Source organism: Pseudorasbora parva, chromosome 5, assembly GCF_024679245.1.
Source record: "Pseudorasbora parva isolate DD20220531a chromosome 5, ASM2467924v1, whole genome shotgun sequence".
NCBI classification, from domain to species: Eukaryota; Metazoa; Chordata; class Actinopteri; order Cypriniformes; family Gobionidae; genus Pseudorasbora; species Pseudorasbora parva.
In genome coordinates, this window is record NC_090176.1 from 19,319,424 (window position 1) to 19,338,589 (window position 19,166).

Consider the following 19,166-nt stretch of genomic DNA (forward strand, 5'->3'; position numbering starts at 1 on the left):
ACTGCTGAAATCATGTGACATTGGTGATCCGAATCATTGATTGATTCACTGAGTCAGGGCCGTTTGACTCTTTATTTGAGGTTTGAAAACAAATGCGGAAAACTAATAAAGTAGTTTTTGTTATTTTTGGACCAAAATATATTTTTGATGCTTCAAGAGAATCTAATCAAGCAACTGATGTCACATATGGACTACTTTGATGATGTTTTTATTAGCTTTCTGGACATGGACAGTACAGTGTGCATAGACTGCATATGCTCTGGGACTAAAATATAAAATATTTTAAACTGTGATGAAGATGAACGGAGATCTTACAGGTGTGGAAGGACATTAGCGTGTCATTAATGACATCAAATTTCATTTCTGGGTGAACTAACCCTTTAAGTCCTAGTTATGCGTGTATGTAGACATACAAAACTGTAAACAAATAAGCGAATAAATAAATGACCCTACCATTCTCCTCCAGGTGTCTGATGAGGATGTAGCTGGTTTCCGTCCCCTCTGTGGCGTAGTCAAGTGAAATGTTCCCATTCACATCCTGCAGCAGCACATTGACTCCGGCCTTCAGACGAGGTGTGATGGAGAGGGGAGGGGGAGAGGGAGATGATAGCCAGATAAAGCAAAACAAGGCATAAACAAATTGAGTCCCTCTCGTCCCATTCATCAGTCTGCAATCGATGATAAACTACGGCCAATTATCACACTTGCCCAGCACTCCCCAGGCGCCCGAGCTCAGGGATGAGCTACATTAACAGAAAATAGTGCGTTAACTAACTCATTAAGATTGGGGCAGGTTAATAGGGTCTACGGTACGCTGTTGAGTGTCTGGGTGGCAGGGGGTGATGTGATTTATGAGGGTCTGCTCTCTAGAGACTCCAGACAGTGATGAGACTCTTTGCAAGCAGGAAGCATGGCGCGAGGTTAAGACTTTTGAGCATGTGGAATTTCTATGAATACTGCAATGGTCGGAAAATAATGGCGGCGTCATCATATACAAACAAACAAACGAGAGCTATCCTTTTAGTGCATGTCTGTTAGCTTTAATGTCATCTATATATGCAAAAAAAGTGGTCCAAAGTGTAGATCCATTACTTAAAGGTGCAATGTGTAATATTTATGAGGATCTATTGACAGAAATGCAATACAATATACATAACTATGCTTTCAGTGGTGTATAAAGAGCTTACATTATGAACCGTTATGTTTTTGTGTATTTCTATTTACATACACCATGTAACAGGCCCCCTTACAGTGAAGTCGCCATTTTGCGTCGTTGTGTTTCTACAGTAGCCTTAAACGGACAAACTACTCTACAGAGAGCTAGCTACACTCAGCTGTCTCAGACGATAACATCTTTGGCCTGTGCTGGCCACCGTAGCTTCTATATGTGCTTCGAAAGGAAGGGGTGGCCGGTTGCAATTCATAACCTCACCGCTAGATGGCGCTAAAAAAAAAAAAAAAAAAAGTGCACCTTAAAAAAAAAAATCTCCAGTCCTTGCGATTTTTTTCAAATACATCACAGAAAGTAAAACCATGGTTGTTGAGCTATTTGATGGGTTCTTCAAATAAAGAAGAGAGAGAGAGAGAGAGAGAGAGAGAGAGAGAGAGAGAGAGAGAGAGAGAGAGAGAGAGAGAGAGAGAGAGAGAGAGAGAGAGAGAGAGAGAGAGAGAGAGAGAGAGAGAGAGAGAGAGAGAGAGAGAGAGAGAGATGCATGACATTTAAAATACAAAACTAAACTTCAGCAAATCACTGCATGAGATTTACAACTATCTCTCATAATGGTCTGTGTTTAATTAAAGCTGCAAATGGCACGTCTCCATCTGACTGGTTGGAGCACAAAGGCGTTGTGACAAATATGCAGCTTATTGTATCTTTTCCCAGCATGCGTTTCAGATCCAGCCATCAGCACATTCCGACTGGGGAGGTTGTGTCAATCACGCACTGAGGTTAGCAGTAGGTTAATGAATGTATTAATTAACATTAACTATCAGCAGCTCTTTTGTCTGCATTTATGAGCGATGGCTTTTTAGGACACGCCCCACCCCACGCGCAAAGCTCCAGAGAGCACCGACTCGATCTGACAGTGTGCCACATGATGGTGTCATGCCCTCCTCCCTGAGATCTCACACACTACACCGCAGTCCCCCAACTCATTGGGGACACATGAGAACATGGTGTGTTTGTGTGTGTGTGTGTGTGTGTGTGTGTGTGTGTGTGTGTGTGTGTGTGTGTATGTGTGTGTGTGTGTGTGTGTGTGTGTGTGTGTGTGTGTGTGTGTGTTGGTGGCGATTCATCGATCCGTCTGGCGTGGAACTGTTATTGAACAAGATATGACCGGTGTGAATTGATTAGGAGGTCAATGTGAAGGAGATGGTGGTGGGGATGTTCACCCTTCATACTGAGAGGTGATGAAGCTGTCAGAACGCACCCAGTCCTCTTTGGCTAACAAAGTCCTAATCATGTTTTATAAAGGCAGGAGTACAAGGGAATATAACAGAAAAAAAAAAGAAAAAGAAAAAAACGGTAGGTTAATAATTGCAATTTAACATTTTAACAATTAAACTGTGATGGTAATTCAGAATTTTCTCCATCATCAGTCTTCAGAGACACATGATCCTTCAGAAATCATTTTAATATGTTGATTTTGTTGCACATTTCTTATTATTATCATTATTAAAGACAGTTGAGCAGCTTAATATTTTAGTGAAAACAACTTTTTTTTTTTTTTTTACAGTTTAATGCATATTATAAATCAATATATATTCATACTGACCCAAACTTTTGAATCATATATAGTATAATACAATATACTACAAGGTAACATGGGGAACACATTCACTATTAACTACGACTTTTGCCTCAAACTCCTAATTTACTGCTTATTAATAGTTAGTAAGTTTTAGTAATAGTTTTTTTAAGGTAGTGTTTAAAGATGTCATGAACTGGCTTTTTTAATTTTTTTATACTGTGGTCTGAGGTCAACTAATGACGTCCGTGTGGTTTTTAAAATCAAAAACAACATAACTAATAAGTAATAGGCTATTTTCTACACTGGTTTTAAGTCTCTCTCCTGAACGCTGGGTTCTGATGGGCGTGATGCACTGGAGACTTGGAAGTAAACGCCCACGGCTACGATTGGATAAGATTAGCATATTTAATGAGCTTAAGCTCCCCTGTCAGATCACATGACGGAGAGGAGAGATTGAGGAAGAAACGGCAACCGGAATGATTCTCTTAACCACAGGGCTCATAAACATCTTTATCCTCTCCGTATATTTATTTATTTATTTATTATATATATATATATATATATATATATATATATATATATATATATATATATATATATATATATATATATATATATATATATATATATATATATATATATATATATATATATATATATTAGGGCCGGGACTTTAACGCGTTAATTAAGATTAATTAATTACGTGACTTTAACGCGTTAATTAATTACGCAAAAAAATAAAAAATTTAACCGCATTTATTTTTGCACCGCGGAACGTTTTTCAATGAATCAGTTTCGACGGACCGATTATACTGGAACACCAACTAGCGCTCCGGAGTCAAGACAACAACAAACCTTGGGTGCGTCTCAATCAGCTCCCTAGTTCAGTAGTCAGGGCACTGATCAGGGAGTCAGCCCATTGACTTATGTCCTGATCAGTGCCCTGACTAGGGCACTAGGGAGCTGATTGAGACGCAGGGCATGAGTGAACATGAACGAAGAAGCTGATGAGACCGCTCTGCTTGGCTCCGTGGATGGGAAATTTTGTTTTAAAAACGAAAGAATGGAAGCGTCGTCAAGAGCACGGTTGTGTGCAAGCTATACAACAAGGAATTTGCGCATCACCGCAGCACATTGAGCCTCAAATATCACAAAAATGCTTTTGCTAAACTGGCAAACATTGCGCTGGTCCGCTGGACTGAAATAAATAAACAATATTTTGTTGATTAAGCTTATGTATTCAGTCATTATTCAATGGTATACTAAAAATACATGTGAAAAATTACTTCTCATTGTTCTCAGGTCAAATATTTATATGCGATTAAAATGCGATTAATTTCGATTAATTAATTACAAAGCCTCTAATTAATTAGATTAATTTTTTTAATCGAGTCCCGGCCCTAATATATATATATATATATATATATATATATATATATATATATATGTGTGTGTGTGTGTGTGTGTGTGTGTGTGTTTTATCCTGGTGCTACTAAAAGAAGCCACAGTGTACTGTATGAGAAGGACACAAACTGACCTAGTCTATAGGACTGTAATGAACGATGCTGTGTCTAGTAGCGGGAACTAATAGATTACTACTGATCTACAGCGATCATCACAGGTTAGACAGCAGATCATAATGTGTGACAAAATGTCATAACTCAGTACACACATTTGAGGGGTTAACAAGCTGACCTCTGGGACTGGTTCAAATGTATTTCGTTATGATGGATAACAATAGTAATTCATTTGCCCCAACGGAAATGCTTTCGAATTGGAATGAAACATGGAACAAGCATTAACATGCAACGGTGCTGTGATGGTGCATGTAGCCTATTGATCCACTCTAATACATCTCCCCATCATTTCCTTCCATTCACCTTCATTTAGAGATATTTGATGCAAGCAAGGTCACAAGGAGGAGCTGACGAATCTGCACTCGCACATGTTGGGTTTCATGTTTTATGGGGACATTCCCTTAGACATAATGATATACTGTATAAACTGTATATTCTATTCCCTAAACCTAATCACAGAAGTAAAAAAAAATATATAAAAAAATACACAAACATACATACACATACATTTATATCACTTAATATGATTTTCTCCCCATAAGGTATACTGGAACCACACGCACGCACGCACACACTATTTCAGAGGACTGCAGAGGGAGGAACTCCAAATCATGTCAACAAAGGAGAAAGAGATGAAACAACCTCCCTGGGAAAGTGAAAAAAGAAACAGTAAACACTTCCCTCTGACTGCACCAGGAAACAAGGACAATCACGTAACGTAATCACATCTAATCTGCATGATGGCTGTCTGTGTCCCATCACAGGGCTTTGAGCACAGGCTTAATTGCCTTTGTTAAAATTAATCTGTTATGATAATTGGCTAATAGCAAATGAGAACGCAGTTAACTTTGGATCAGATATGGAAATCTTCAGAACATCTGCATGCTTCACTGAAGTGAATTTGACATTTACCTTTTTGAAACCACTCAAGGAGTCTTGCACCTTAAGCAGGTGTAATTATGACCACCGTCCACCCTCTGACTGACCCTTACAACCCCTCTGCACAGGACACAAGCACTCCATCATGAGAAAAGCAAAACGAGCCAATATACAAGGTCGACAACATTAAACTGCCCCATACTAGTATACTATGCTACTTCCATCAACAGGACAAAAGGATTTGGAAAGTTCACTTTGACGTATATAGTGTAGGCAGCCTCAAGCTATTGACAACAGACATGCCCAGCGAAGACATCACTGTAAAAAATCCAACCAAATTCAGCTTTGGTTCCCTTGTCCACATGTCTTAATACTGATTTTCTTTTCTTTTTTCTTTTTTTACGCTGTATTTTTCTTATATTTGACCTTTTTTCCACACCGCTGTCTCCACTGTCCTTTGAACGGCTCGTTTGCTTCCTGCTTCTATGAAGCCCCTCCCTCTGAAAAACGCAATGGTCTTTGATGGGTTAGATGGCCAAATGTAGTTTCATGTATTTTTATTGGCTGAAGTGCCAAGCACAGGTTGTCTGGAAAGGCCACTCCCCTTCCCATTATGGGCAGAAGTCACATCAGCGGTGTGCAAAGGTTTATGATGTCACCAACCCAGGAAGAAGCTTGCTGTAGTCCAAACCGGCCGTTTTTGTAGGCAATAAACTGCCATAATTTTAAAAGACAATATCTCTGTTTGCATTCAACTTTCAGTGCTCTAACTTTGCAGATACTGTTTATGCTCAAGCAGCAACATTACACACTAACTAAAGTTAAAAAAGTCAAATTGCATGCAACCACCCCTTTAAAGATTATTCAACTATTTAACAAAAAACTTGAGATAACTCAAAGTTTGTACAACTATTGCATTAAACTTTTAGGTTTTCTCAACTTTTTTTGCACAGATTTTTTTCAGTACAAAGTGTTAAAAGTCACATGCTATTTTTTGCCAATGTAGCTTAAAAAAATTATATATGCAAATTAATGCCATTATGATATCTATCAAACTGCATTAATAACCATGTGTGTACTGTGTAAAGATGCAGTCACATTTACTCATGTTCAGCAAACTATCGCAGGCAAAAATCGCAGACAAATTCCAAAAAGAATTCAAGCGATTAGACATTTTGGGTGAGGGCAAAAGATTTCCCCATGTAGATTTCACAACTATTGGGAAACAGCTCTATTTCTGCGGTTCAATAAGCAATACCTACTGGCATACACTGGATTTACATATTTCGTTTGTCAGAACAACGCAAAAGTCGCATCAAGGACACATGGCTCCTGGGGCACGGGAATAACCGACTAAAGTTTGTTGGGACAAACTTTGATGTTGGGGCTTGGTGGCCGGAGCTGAGATGACGTAATGACTAACAGACAGCGGATAAATGGCTATCCACCTGTCACTCAAAGTGGCCACGCCCTTAATTATGCAGAACTTTAAGGCTTTATATAATGTAAACGAATGAGAAAAAAAAATGCACCCCCCTTACAGTTGTCGTGAAGGGCAAAATTAGCCGTACAGACCAGTGATGCGCGGGTTGATCCAAAATGAGCCCGCAGGTACCGGTGGTTATGAGTCATCCAAAAATATTTTTAATGATACTCAGGTCGCGGTCGGTCGGGTTGTTTGAAATAAAGATGACGCGGGACAAAATGCCCGATTTCCCAACACGTTGAACTGAGCAATAATATTGTACAACTTTAATAGGCTATACTTTAAAACGCATATAGCTCAGTAATGTCCAACACGATCACATGGTAATGCGTATCAATAGCTACGCGTGTGCAATCTCGTGGAATGTATACGGTAAAACGAGTTTTGGCTTGCATATGATACGCACTTTAGTGGGTGTATATGACACGCTCTTGGGTAGGATGGGGGTGGTGGGGTGGGTGGTTCATGTGTATAATGCACCTTAAAATGCGTATCATATGCACGCGAAAAACCGCGTGCATAAAACTAATTTTGGCGTAGGGCGTAGGCTATATACATTCCAGGACGGGATTTTTGTTGGGAAAGTCGGGGGAGAGACACACACTTCGGTTAGACTTGATAAACACATGCAACATCTTAATTGTTAAGAAAACTAAATGAAATAAAATAAATCAAGCCTTTTTTACATGACAAAATCATACAGTATTCAGAAAAAGAACAGTTTGTAACTTTGTGCTCCTAAGAGCTTCACATTTTTCCAAAAGTGTGCTTTCTCTCAGTTGACCTGCTGATGAATTCTCCGAGCAGGGTCGAAACATAAACATCGCGTTCATCAATAATATGCATCTAGACAGCTGAAATGGAAAATGATGTGCCGCCTCAAGAACTGCCTGCTCTCGCCGCTGCACCTCTGAGCGCAGGTCAGGGCCTGAAACATTTCTCTCCTCCACAGGCTGGATTAATGGATATTATGCCAGGGAGCATTTACTACTTTTAAAAAATGCGGGTCAGGAAGCGGGTCGGGTACACTATTTTCTTCTCTTTTTTGCGACCCGAGTTGCGGGCGGGTCATTTGAAAACGTCGGTCGTGTGCAGGCTGCTTATACATTGACCCACGCACCACTGAGACCAAAACCACAATTCATACCAGCCTGTAACAGGGTTGCCAACTCTCACGCATTTGGCGTGACACACATGCTTTCGGGCTCCGTGTCACGCTCTCACGCTGCTCATCTTAATCTCCATGCTTAATCTCACACCAAATTGCCAAACCTGCTTTTTATATTAAACAAAGCTATGCCTATAGCTTTTTTATTATTAAGTTTTAATGCGAAATTCAAACAATAAATAGCGTTTTGGCGCTAATGTTAAAGCCAGAGGCGTTGAAAAGTGGAGTGGCAGCATGCTCTCACCTACCGGCGGGGCGGCGCGCCGCGCGCAGTCACGCGGTACATGGAGTGCTCAATACTTCTAGCACGGTGTTAATGCATTTGAATGGCTTAACACACAACAAGGTACACAACAGTTTCACTAGATGTTTGCAGCAAGTTTTGTTAAAAAGGACAGCTTAGTGTGCATTGATTATTAAGTCAGCCATATTCACAGGATCGTTTTATTATGGAGAGTGATAGAGATACAACATTGTTAACATTAATTGTCTTGTATTTAGCCCTCAGATATTCCTTACTAATTGGTCACACTAATACACTGATGGTCAAATGTGACCATACACCGTAACTATTTTTCAATTGAATTAGTTTTCTTTATTTTAGTTCAATAATGTTTATTGAATATTTTGAAGAGATCTTTTAGTAGGCTACTAAATACTATTTTAGCAATAATTACAGTCAATTAATGACCACTTAAAATATATTTCTTCAATTTTTATTATTTTCTATTTTATTATTTTTATTATCTATATTTCAATTCGTGTCGTAATTAAGGTTAAAAAAAGTAATTTTAAAACGTTAATAGCTTATGCATCATATTAGGGCTTAGAATCCTAATATTTTAATGAATAATGAATGCAAGCACATATGTTTGACCATTTCAAATAGAAACGTCTAAAATAGTGCTAAGACAAACTCATTTTTCCTTATTATGTACAGTAAGCTATATACTACATATTAATTGATACAACATTAAGTTTGAAATAGAATAGAATAGAGAAATAGATATCTAAACAGAGTTTGGTGGTCGTATCTTGAAAACCCTAGGAGGAGATGCTGTTTATTTTTTTGCTAAGAATAATAATAATAATAACCTTAAAGCTTTGTCAAGCCAACATAATAATACTATGCGTTATAAAGCCATGTCTGTTTAGTTTTAAAAGCAGAAAGAAAAATATATTTTTTCCACCAATTATGTCAATTAAATATAGGTTTGTTTCTTCAGGAAGTAATCCTCAAAGGAAATGACTAAGCAGTGAAAGCTAATGAACCTTTACCTAATCCAGTTCTTACCTAAATGAAACAACAGATGAGTCTGTAACATAGTGTCTCCCAAATCCTGACTCTGACTAATCCAAAAAAATAGGTCGTCATGGTCTAGTTTTGGAAGCAGGATGCAGTCAAATATGGAGAAGGGAAAAGCGAGAGATGCAGAGGCAGAGGGAGGAGAGAGATAGCCTGAAGTGTGAGTGTGTGTGGGAGATTCTGACCTAAAGCATTGCATATTGCACAGCAGAGATAAGAGCATTAACAGACACAACATGGCACAAAAACAGAAAGGCTGAAATATACAACAGTTGCATTATAAAAAAACGCATATTAGTCAGGGAAAAGTGGTTTTGAGTTTCAGGGCGAATCAAACAAACACTCTCATACACACACACACACAAAATATTATTTGAATGAATGAACGAACAAAAACAAACAAACAAACGAACAACTCGAAACGAACAAAACAAAATGAAACTATGTTAAGGGAATTATGATTTATTTATTTTTTTGCACTCTGACATTGTTTTCATTATAATATACCTAAACTGTAAACTATTCATACTTGGTAGTATTTGTATTTCTTTCATTTATGCTGATTCATACTAGCCTAGAAATCTAGACGCACCCTAGTGGCAGTGACAGCGAGTATTGTTTACACATCTAAATCTAAACATCTGGTCACATCTACATTTTTCAGTTGGCCAAATTGAATTTCTGTGAATTTATACAATGTAATTCACAGAAATTCAATTCGGCCCACTAAAAAGTTTAGATGTGACCAGCCACTTAAAAAATTTCAATTGGAGACCTGACTTTTTTTTTTTTTTTTTTTTACAGTGTAGCAACTTTCCAATAAACTTGCGAGCTGGAAAAACCAAACTCTGGTCAAGCCAATCACAGCATAGTGTAGTGATTTTAACTCAGTTCATCGATGATGTAGTGATTTTCAGATCACGTGTCACTTAAGGTGTGGTTATGAGTGTATCAGATGACCCCTCCCCCCTTTGATACGGGGCAACAGCTAAGAAAACTATCTTAACAATACAAGAACACTCGCAAAAGAGCTGTTCAGTAATTCAGAATTAATGTAAATTAGAGGGAGTTGGTCAGCTGATTTATCTGAAGAATTTGAGTCTGGACAACCAGTAGAGTCTTTGATCATCAACACAATGAAGACACAGTGTAATAAAATGAATGAAATTTATTAACAATAGATATGCAAGAGTAAATACTTCAACGATTAAAGAGATAGTTCACTTTGAAATTAAATTTTGATATATGTTTTAGCTTACCTCATGGGCATCCAATTTACAAGAGGTAAAAACGATATAAATACTGTTCGTTTTCTCACACAAACCGCTCGTTTCGTGTCTTAGGCCATCAGTGTGTACTTACGATGGGGGATTCTTTAATTTGGACTTTTCTGTGTATGCTCTTTGAGGTGGTGACCATAGACCTGCATTATGTGAGGCACAGACAAGAACGGTTTGACCTAAAATGATCAAAATTGAAACTACTGGGGAAACAAATACTACTACATCTATCGGATGCCATGAGGTAAGCTAAAATATATCAAAATTTAATTTCAAAGTGAACTATCCCTTTAATAATGCTAGTAATGGATATGTATATCTAAAGGATAGTAAACTAATAACCAAAAAGTAATGAATGCAACAATAAAACCAATAAATGATGTGAACACAGAATGGATAAATGCAATGCTGTTGTACAGAATGTAGCAATGGAAGAGAATTTTATGGGAATGCTTCTTATGGGAACCACCTAATTTATCACATATTTATCATTAAACAAATAATAAACCTATTATTTGTAACAACCTGACCTCAAGTAACTGTTATCTAAACATGTTAGAAAACATGCTGCATGTATAAACTAATGCCAACGTCTATAGAGGTTTGGTAAGTTTATATTCACGCTCCACACAGTCGGGTAATCAGTCCTGGCAGTAGATATGTCTTCCAATGGTTATGCGGGTAGTGTGCAGTGGGAAGGGCGCAAAGTTGCGAGTATTCGTTGCCACGCTGGGCTGAAGGATGCAGAACTGGACTGTTGTTTTTACAGTCAATAACCATTAACATAAACTGTACTTTGTGGGAAGATGAGGTGGATGAGTTGCAGTTCATATACATTTAAGACCTCCAAACATGTGTATGAATGGATTTAGATAGACCTCTGTTGCCTCTCTTTTGCTGCTGCCTCCAGGAGGTCCTGAAGGAATTTTTATGGCAGCACTTGCCTTAACCTTAGGAATGAGTTTGGTGGTTAAAATCAACTTGTAGACCAATGAGAAGTCCTCTCCTTGGTGGTGGTGGGTGCAGAAGGTCCCCCCTTCCTGCCATGTAAGAGGTGTCTGGCAGTTGTCTTGGCATCTTATCTGATGTTGCTGAACATTTGTTTATGTTCATTCACCAAGGGTCCAATCATAGTGTGGCACATCTTCCACACCGGTAGTTAGGGAGGGGCCTTGCCATAAACTGGTCTCTGGAATGCCACCCTAACTGATGTTCACTACAATAGTGTCGGTGAGCAGGCTTAAAGGTGTCATGAACGGGCTTTTAAAAAATTGTTATACTGTTGTCTGAGGTCAACTAATGATGTTTGTGTGGTTTTTACATTCAAAAAAATCATAACTAATAAGTAATAGGATATTTTCTACACTGGTTTTGAGTCTCTCTCCTGAACGCTGGGTTCTGATGGGCGTGCCGCACTGGAGACTTGGAAGTAAACGCCCACGGCTACGATCGGAAAAGATTTGAATATTTAATGAGCTTAAGCTCTCCAGTCAGTTCAGTTCACATGAGGGAGGAGAGAATGCGAGAGAAGCGGCAACCGGTATGATTTTCTCGATCACAGGGCTGATAAACGTCTTTATCAAACAAACACAATGATTTATTTCTCATCCACCCGCGATTGATTGGACTATTATTTTTATATTACACATAGCTCGCAAGATCGGACGATATAAGCATGCCGCCCTTCAAATGTCAAGTCGAGAGAGACACAACAGCACAGATCAAGAACGGAATATAAAGAGATTCATCGGCCTGCCGGGCTTTGCGAGCCCTGTCCCATACGTGTCTGAGTCCAGCGTGCTGAGGTATGTTCTGTTAGACACGTACACATAAGCAAAACGATCTATAACAATGCAATACTATCACATTTAAAAACTCACGTCGGTGTGTTGCACTATTCCTGTCGGATCCAAATCCAGCATCGACCGGAGATTTGTTTACAAACGATCCCGCAGTGAAATGAAGTGAACATGTCTTCACCACGTAAGATGGAACTTCATTAAAAATAAAGTTCAACCACTCATTCCTAATATTAGCATCCGAAGGAAGCTTATGCAGCGACTATGTTCTTCCGCACCCAGGAATAGCGCAATATCTTAATCTTCCTCGGCATGTGTATTGTTGTTGACCAGCTAGCACAAGTCCTCCATGAGTCGGTGGGCGGGGCTACTGGATTAGACGTGCTATAGAGGCGGTGTTTCATCACGCAATGACGTGAGGATGAAGCCCCAGATTGATAGTGTCTATAAAAGCGTTTTTTTTTTGACTAACAAGGAAGTTTTCAGCTCTGAAACTTAGAGGATAGTCTTATATTACCATGACAGGCTAGATCTAAACGTAAATACATAATTTTAAACTTGATGTGTAAGTGTTAAATAAGTCTATAAACTGTGTAAATGTTAAGTAAATAAGTAGATGAATAAATACTAACTAACTTGCAAATAAACTTGCTGCACGTGTAAGTGTTAAAAGTCTGTCAATAATCTTGTGTAATTGTTACCACTGGTTAAAGTGCATTATGCATCATGAACAAGATAAACAACATGTATTAATATATGATCATTTATTAAGCCATACAATTTTTTGGTGTTAATTTGTGTTTAAAAAAAAAAAAAAAAAAAAATATTTATGAATTTAAAGAACTTAAGATTAAAAAGTATATTCTAATATATTAGTATAGGTACAACAAATTATTACAGCAACAAATTTCAATTAAATAAATATTAATAATTTTATTGTTAAAAATTCAATACAAAACTATGAAATAAATTAACATGATGTAACATTAATGGTATTATGAAAACAGCTCTAGAAAAAAAATGAGACCACTTAACATTTATTTCTCATGTATGACACACACACAATATTATATATATATATATATATATATATATATATATATATATATATATATATATATATATATATATATATATATATATATATATATATATATATATATATATATATATATATATATATATATATATATGTATATATGTGTATATATGATATATATATGATATATATATATGAAATATATTTAGAGCAAGTCTCGCTAAAGACTAAATGGTGGAAGACAAGGCTGCATGTACTGCAACTGACGATAAATGGAGCAAAATACAGCAAGACTGAGAAATACGCTGAAGTTCGAAAATGTGTATCCATGGCAACGGAGACAACCCTTTCTCCAGAGGCAGTGGCAAAAGAGGTTAAAGGGGCTTGCTTGAGGAGAATCCTTGTTTTGTTTTTATTATTTTTATTATCTCAATCCCATTCAAGAGCCAAACTGCATTAATTCACAGTCATTTTGTCAGCCTCAAACAGCTAATCAAACAATGACATGTCAGTCAGGCTTAAGGGTGTCAATCAACCTGCCCTGGATACAAAAAGGAGGTGTCCTATTCAAAGCCCACTGTGTTTTAGTTTCAGAGCACATGTCTGTTTGTTTACTAAAAACAACAGCAATTAATTTATTAATGAATCAGAAGTCATGCCTTTAATATTTGAGATGGTAATATTTGCTTCTGCTCAATTCTTCAATTGTCAAAATGTAAATGTCAAGAAACGATTCGGACAAAGACACTTCATAGGGTCTCAATCTCAGCTCATATTTCTGCATTTCTCATGACTGGAAAAGTATGGTCAAGTTGCCACCATTATTCCATGCAGTGTGATCTGTTTACTGCACATTTGGGCAAAATAGTTTTTTTCACAATAGTAGAACACTAGTATACTAACATTCCTATACCCGATCACGTGCTTTTCTTCTCAAAGATAAAGACTGAATGCTTTATTGGTAGATAGATAGAGGGCATGTGGATCAGACAGCAAAAGAGGTTGTGGCACAATGAATTCAGAGTGTATGTGAAAGGTCCCTTTTAAAATGAGGCAAGGTCAAGGCCACTATTTAAGGGATCTTCAGACTCACAAATGGAAAAAGTGTGAGAGTCAGAAAGGATCACGTCTTCATGCAGTTAATTAAGTCTTCACGTTATCTCTGCCGTGTGTGAGCTCTGCACAAACTGACTTGCATACTTTTATGCAAATGAGGCCTACTTTCAGAAATATTCATTCATACAGCACCGAGGAGTAGTTCTCACAGACACACACACAGACACACACACAAAATCTGTTGTGAGTACTATCAAAGAGAATGGTTCAAAGCACAGCGGCACAGTTCACATGCAGATGCTCAAACACACTTTCTCCCACAAACACACACAAACAAACAGACACAAAGTGGGAGATGATGTCGCTGGTTTACATTCAGAAATATTGACCTCAATTTTGCGAGATATCACAATTTCCTTATCTGTCAATTTATGACATCCTGTATTGTATGCAAAGATAAATGCCTAAAAAGAACATTGTAAGGGACCAATCACAGAATGCATTTTTGCATTCCACTGCGCTGCTTTTACATTGTTTTTCTATGCAAACTTGCCCAAGTTGGATACGTTTGATCTTTGCAGAATCATGTGAGATGCATCATTGCAATTAAAAGTTACTTAAAAGGGGTCCTAAAATGCCCCTTTTCACAAGATGTGCAGCTTCCAGAAAATAAATAACTTGCCAATTAAGTGTTTGAAGTGCACAATCACACTGGTGTGATTAGAATGTTTAATGCATTACGTTATCAACTGCTACGTTCGTGTAGCAGGCTAAAAGGCTTTTTTTTGTAAAACACCACTTTTGTAGAAAAATGCATAGTGAGATCTAGGGTAAAGTCTGATGTTTGAGAAAATATAAGGAGTCATTAACTTTGTCAATTCTTTCACTTTTTTCTTTTAACATTTCTTATTGAAATGTGTCTTAACGTGCGACAGAATGAAATATTGGGGTGTCACACCAAAGGACAACAATAAAATTAACACTTTTTTTATAGTGGTTCCAAAAAATGTTAAATATTTGAAACAACTCTGAGACAAAATCATAAGCTCATCATAAGCTTCGCAGTAACATTACCTTCAATGGGGTCCTTTAACTAATTAAAGTCGGTATGAAAATAAAGTTGAGATCATCTTTTTATTCATCTTACCTTATTGTGACGTATAGCCGAGTGAAACGGACTCTGAAATTAGAAAAAATGTAGGGCAGGGCTTGATTTCCTCTTTCGTGAACTGATTGGATCGTTGGAAGTTGGGCGTTGCTAAAAAAAATGTAGGCAGATTTGAATGCCCTCAGCGACAGGCATCTGAGAGGCACAGAAACGAGACAGAGCGCGATAGCCCCACCCTCGCGCAATAGCACACAACCGGGAGAGGAGAAGTCGTTTCGAGGGGGGAGGGGAGGTAAATGTATTTGATTAAAATGCGTTCGATTTATATTGCGCTTTTCAAGGCACTCAAAGCGCTTTACATTGAAGGGGGGAAACTCCTCAACCACCACTAATGTGCAGCATCCACCTGGATGATGCGACGGCAGCCATATTGCGACAGAACGCTCACCACACACCAGCTGATTGGTGGAGAGGAGACCGAGTGATGAAGCCAATCAGGATATGGGGAGTATTAGGAGGCCATGATGGACAGAGGCCAGTGGGCAAATTTGGCCAGGATGCCGGGGTTACACCCCTACTCTTTATCGAAAGACATCCTGGGATTTTTAATGACCACAGAGAGTCAGGACCTCGGTTTAACGTCTCATCCGAAGGACGGTGCTCTTTGACAGTAAGTGTCCCCATCACTACACTTGGGGCGTTAGGACCCACACAGACCACATGGTGAACACCCCTGATGGCCTCACTAACACCTCTACCAGCAGCAACCTAGTTTTCCCAGTTGGTCTCCCATCCAGGTACTGGCCAGGCTCAGCCCTGCTTAGCTTCAGTGGGTTTAAAGATAATAATAGTATAATTAAAGATTATAAGGGTAAATACTTTTATTTTTTTTATTTTTTTTTTTTATTAATGAAGTGCACAGATAAATAATTTATAGTAAACACTACAATATTACATATAAAAATACGAATTCTAAAATTTGATTTCATGCCATCTTTAAACTTGTCAGTGGAGTTGCCCGATTTAATATCACACCGGAGGACATGGTCTTCAGTAACAAAATGTATTAAGCTCCTTTGCTTTTAGAAATATATAAATGAAAAAAAGAGATTGCCATTTACTAAAATAGACACTTGTTACATCTGAGGTATTTAGTAACACTTGTATGCTTTTCTGTAATTTATTAAACCATGCTTGAGACATTTGAGGAACATTTTGAGTTTAGACTCAAAAAGACTTTAAAAAAAAAATGACGACAATACAGACTAATTAAGTGATTTTTTTAAAATCTTGTATGACAGTGAAAATGTCATGTTACATAAATAACCCATTATCACTGTGGCTGGCGCTGAGTCAAAGATGGACATGCTAAATATGCATCAACTGTTTTAAGGTTTCAACCATATAATGCTTAAGTTATGATTCTGTTATTTAAATACAGATAAGCACAAGCCAATCAAGGTATAGTTTGTTAATTATACACATAACGTCTATTGTCTATGAAAGCTGCAATAATCCTTTCAAATATATTTTGATGACATGCTTTATCCGATAGCCTAGTCAACACTACGTAGGTAACTCTAAAATTAACTCTAATCTTAGAAAATTGTAGGCAGAAAATGAATAGTGCCACACAGCCTGGGCGATTCGTGCAGAACCATCCAGTATTTGCATGCGGGTGGATTTAGGAATCCGTCAAATCTTAGAAAATATACATTTTGATGTCATAGTTGATTACATCTGAAGTGGAGAAGAGAAGAGAAGGCTAAACATTATATCAGATATTTCATATATTATGCAGACTGCATCCAACCTGGATGTAATGATGGATGTAGCAGAAGTGAACACAGGCAATGTGTATATACATGTCTGCTGTAGTCATAGTAGTAGTAGTAGTAGTAGTAGTAGTAGTAGTAGTAAAGTGTATTTTTGTCCAGTATTCCTAAAGGAGGTCTGTGATTGAAGTGAGCTGGCAGGCGCACATGGTTTGCTGCTTCATGCTCCACTGAAAATCAGGTCGAAAGTGGTCTGGAGTCAGACACACGCACTGAAAAGTAGAGCAGGCTTAGCTGGTGTCTCCGTGGCACACATTCACAATAACCAGACGATAGTTTTCTTAGAGATCTTTGTGTATTTTCCATGAATATATGAGATTGTGATCTGTATTTTCACCTGGATTCTAAATGCAGGAAACTTGGCTTCATGTGTGATGCGTGAGCTGGCAGAGCTTCCATATCCTCTTGATAATAATGCAATGATTCAGTCATTAATATGAAGGATGAAGACACTCACTGGATGAGGAACAGCTTGTGTAGGAATCTTTATAAATGGGTTTAGATTGAAGGGGGCGAATATCTTCCCCTGGCATGTTCCCTTTAGATTCTCTTCTGAGATAAACACACTGATTCATAGTCTGTTTACACCCCAAGGCTTCTAATTTGTGGAGGATATGCTGTTCTATTCAATGACAAATTAATGGTATAAATGTCCCTTGTCCCTATATGTAAATTTTAGATTATATTAAGATGCTCGGTTTTCCTGCAGTGCATCATAGCCGTGTTTAAAGCCGATTTTCAGTTGTATGCTTCAATTGCATGGTCGTTGGAGGATCCGAGGGAGGCAAGGCACAACTCAATTGCCTACTAATGGCCTTTATTTCGCAGACAACATCCGAAAAGTTTGGCATTATTGCTGACAGTCAATCTCATTCAAACTTTTTCCTTGCAAATGCAAAGCCACAAATCTCAAACTTAATGTATGGTGATTTTAACATACAATACCAGAGGGGTCCGATATTTGGCCTCAAATTTGTGCCAGAAGTTTAAGAGAAATGTCACATTCCATTCTCGAACAGTGGAGAAATATAAAGAGTGTGAGATTTTGGCCAAAACCATGGGTTGGTCACATCCACCGCAAAGCTGTGTCAAATCAGCCACCTTCAAATGTGCAGCTATATTTTGCACATTTTATGCAACAAAAAAACATGCACATTTAAGAAATATGACCCAAATATTTGTGGCCTATCGGTGCCCATAGCAAACATCTGCTACATCTGCATGCTGTGCTGTACTGCCGTCAATAAGCAGAAATAATCTTGAGCTTCTTCTCTCCACTCAAACATTTGGAGAAGAAATTCTCCTTAGGAAAGACGCTCTTTGAAGTCACAGCGCTAAAAATAACCCAGATACCCCTGTTACTTTTGAGTTTTCACTGTCACGCACACAGACTATGCTTTTGACTGGCATAACGGTGAAAAGAACAACAGTGGCACACTTGTGTTTTAACTGTCTGCGAAAACAAGGGGGAGTCGATATAAGTGTTCTAGTTAGGGCAGCACAATATAACAAAAACACCAAATTCACAATATGGCTTAGTTATCAAATAGTAAATCTGCTCCACAAAAGCTCTGCATTTTGCTTATAACATGCGATGAAATGTGTGCCAACCATTTTATCAGATTTGTACTGGGAAGCGTTAATGAACCAGTTGCCAATAAAAAAAAAAAAAGCTTTAAGGGCTCACTGCAGATTTCCACCAGAATAAAAGGTTGATGGATTTAGTTCTTTTATTTCAGATAAAGACGTAGTTTTTAATATCAAAAATGTTTTAATTTTATATAGGAATAAATCTTCGCTGTTTGGTCCCTCTGCTCTGCCAGTTTGTACAGTAGTATCCTGCATGTCTCTAATAAGCACAACACTTTAAGATGGTGCGCTGC

At 37.9% G+C, this 19,166-nt stretch overlaps 1 protein-coding gene across 5 annotated transcripts in view; it reads right to left on the minus strand.

Moving 5' to 3' along the window:
* Positions 1–19,166, minus strand: part of myo16 (myosin XVI) — a 278,734-nt gene that overhangs the window by 155,805 nt on the left and 103,763 nt on the right. For all 5 annotated transcript variants that reach the window (XM_067443432.1, XM_067443430.1, XM_067443429.1 and 2 more), the window contains exon 5: positions 454–562. In XM_067443432.1, coding sequence (XP_067299533.1) covers positions 454–562 — 109 coding nt within the window. The remainder of the gene's footprint in view (positions 1–453; positions 563–19,166) is intronic.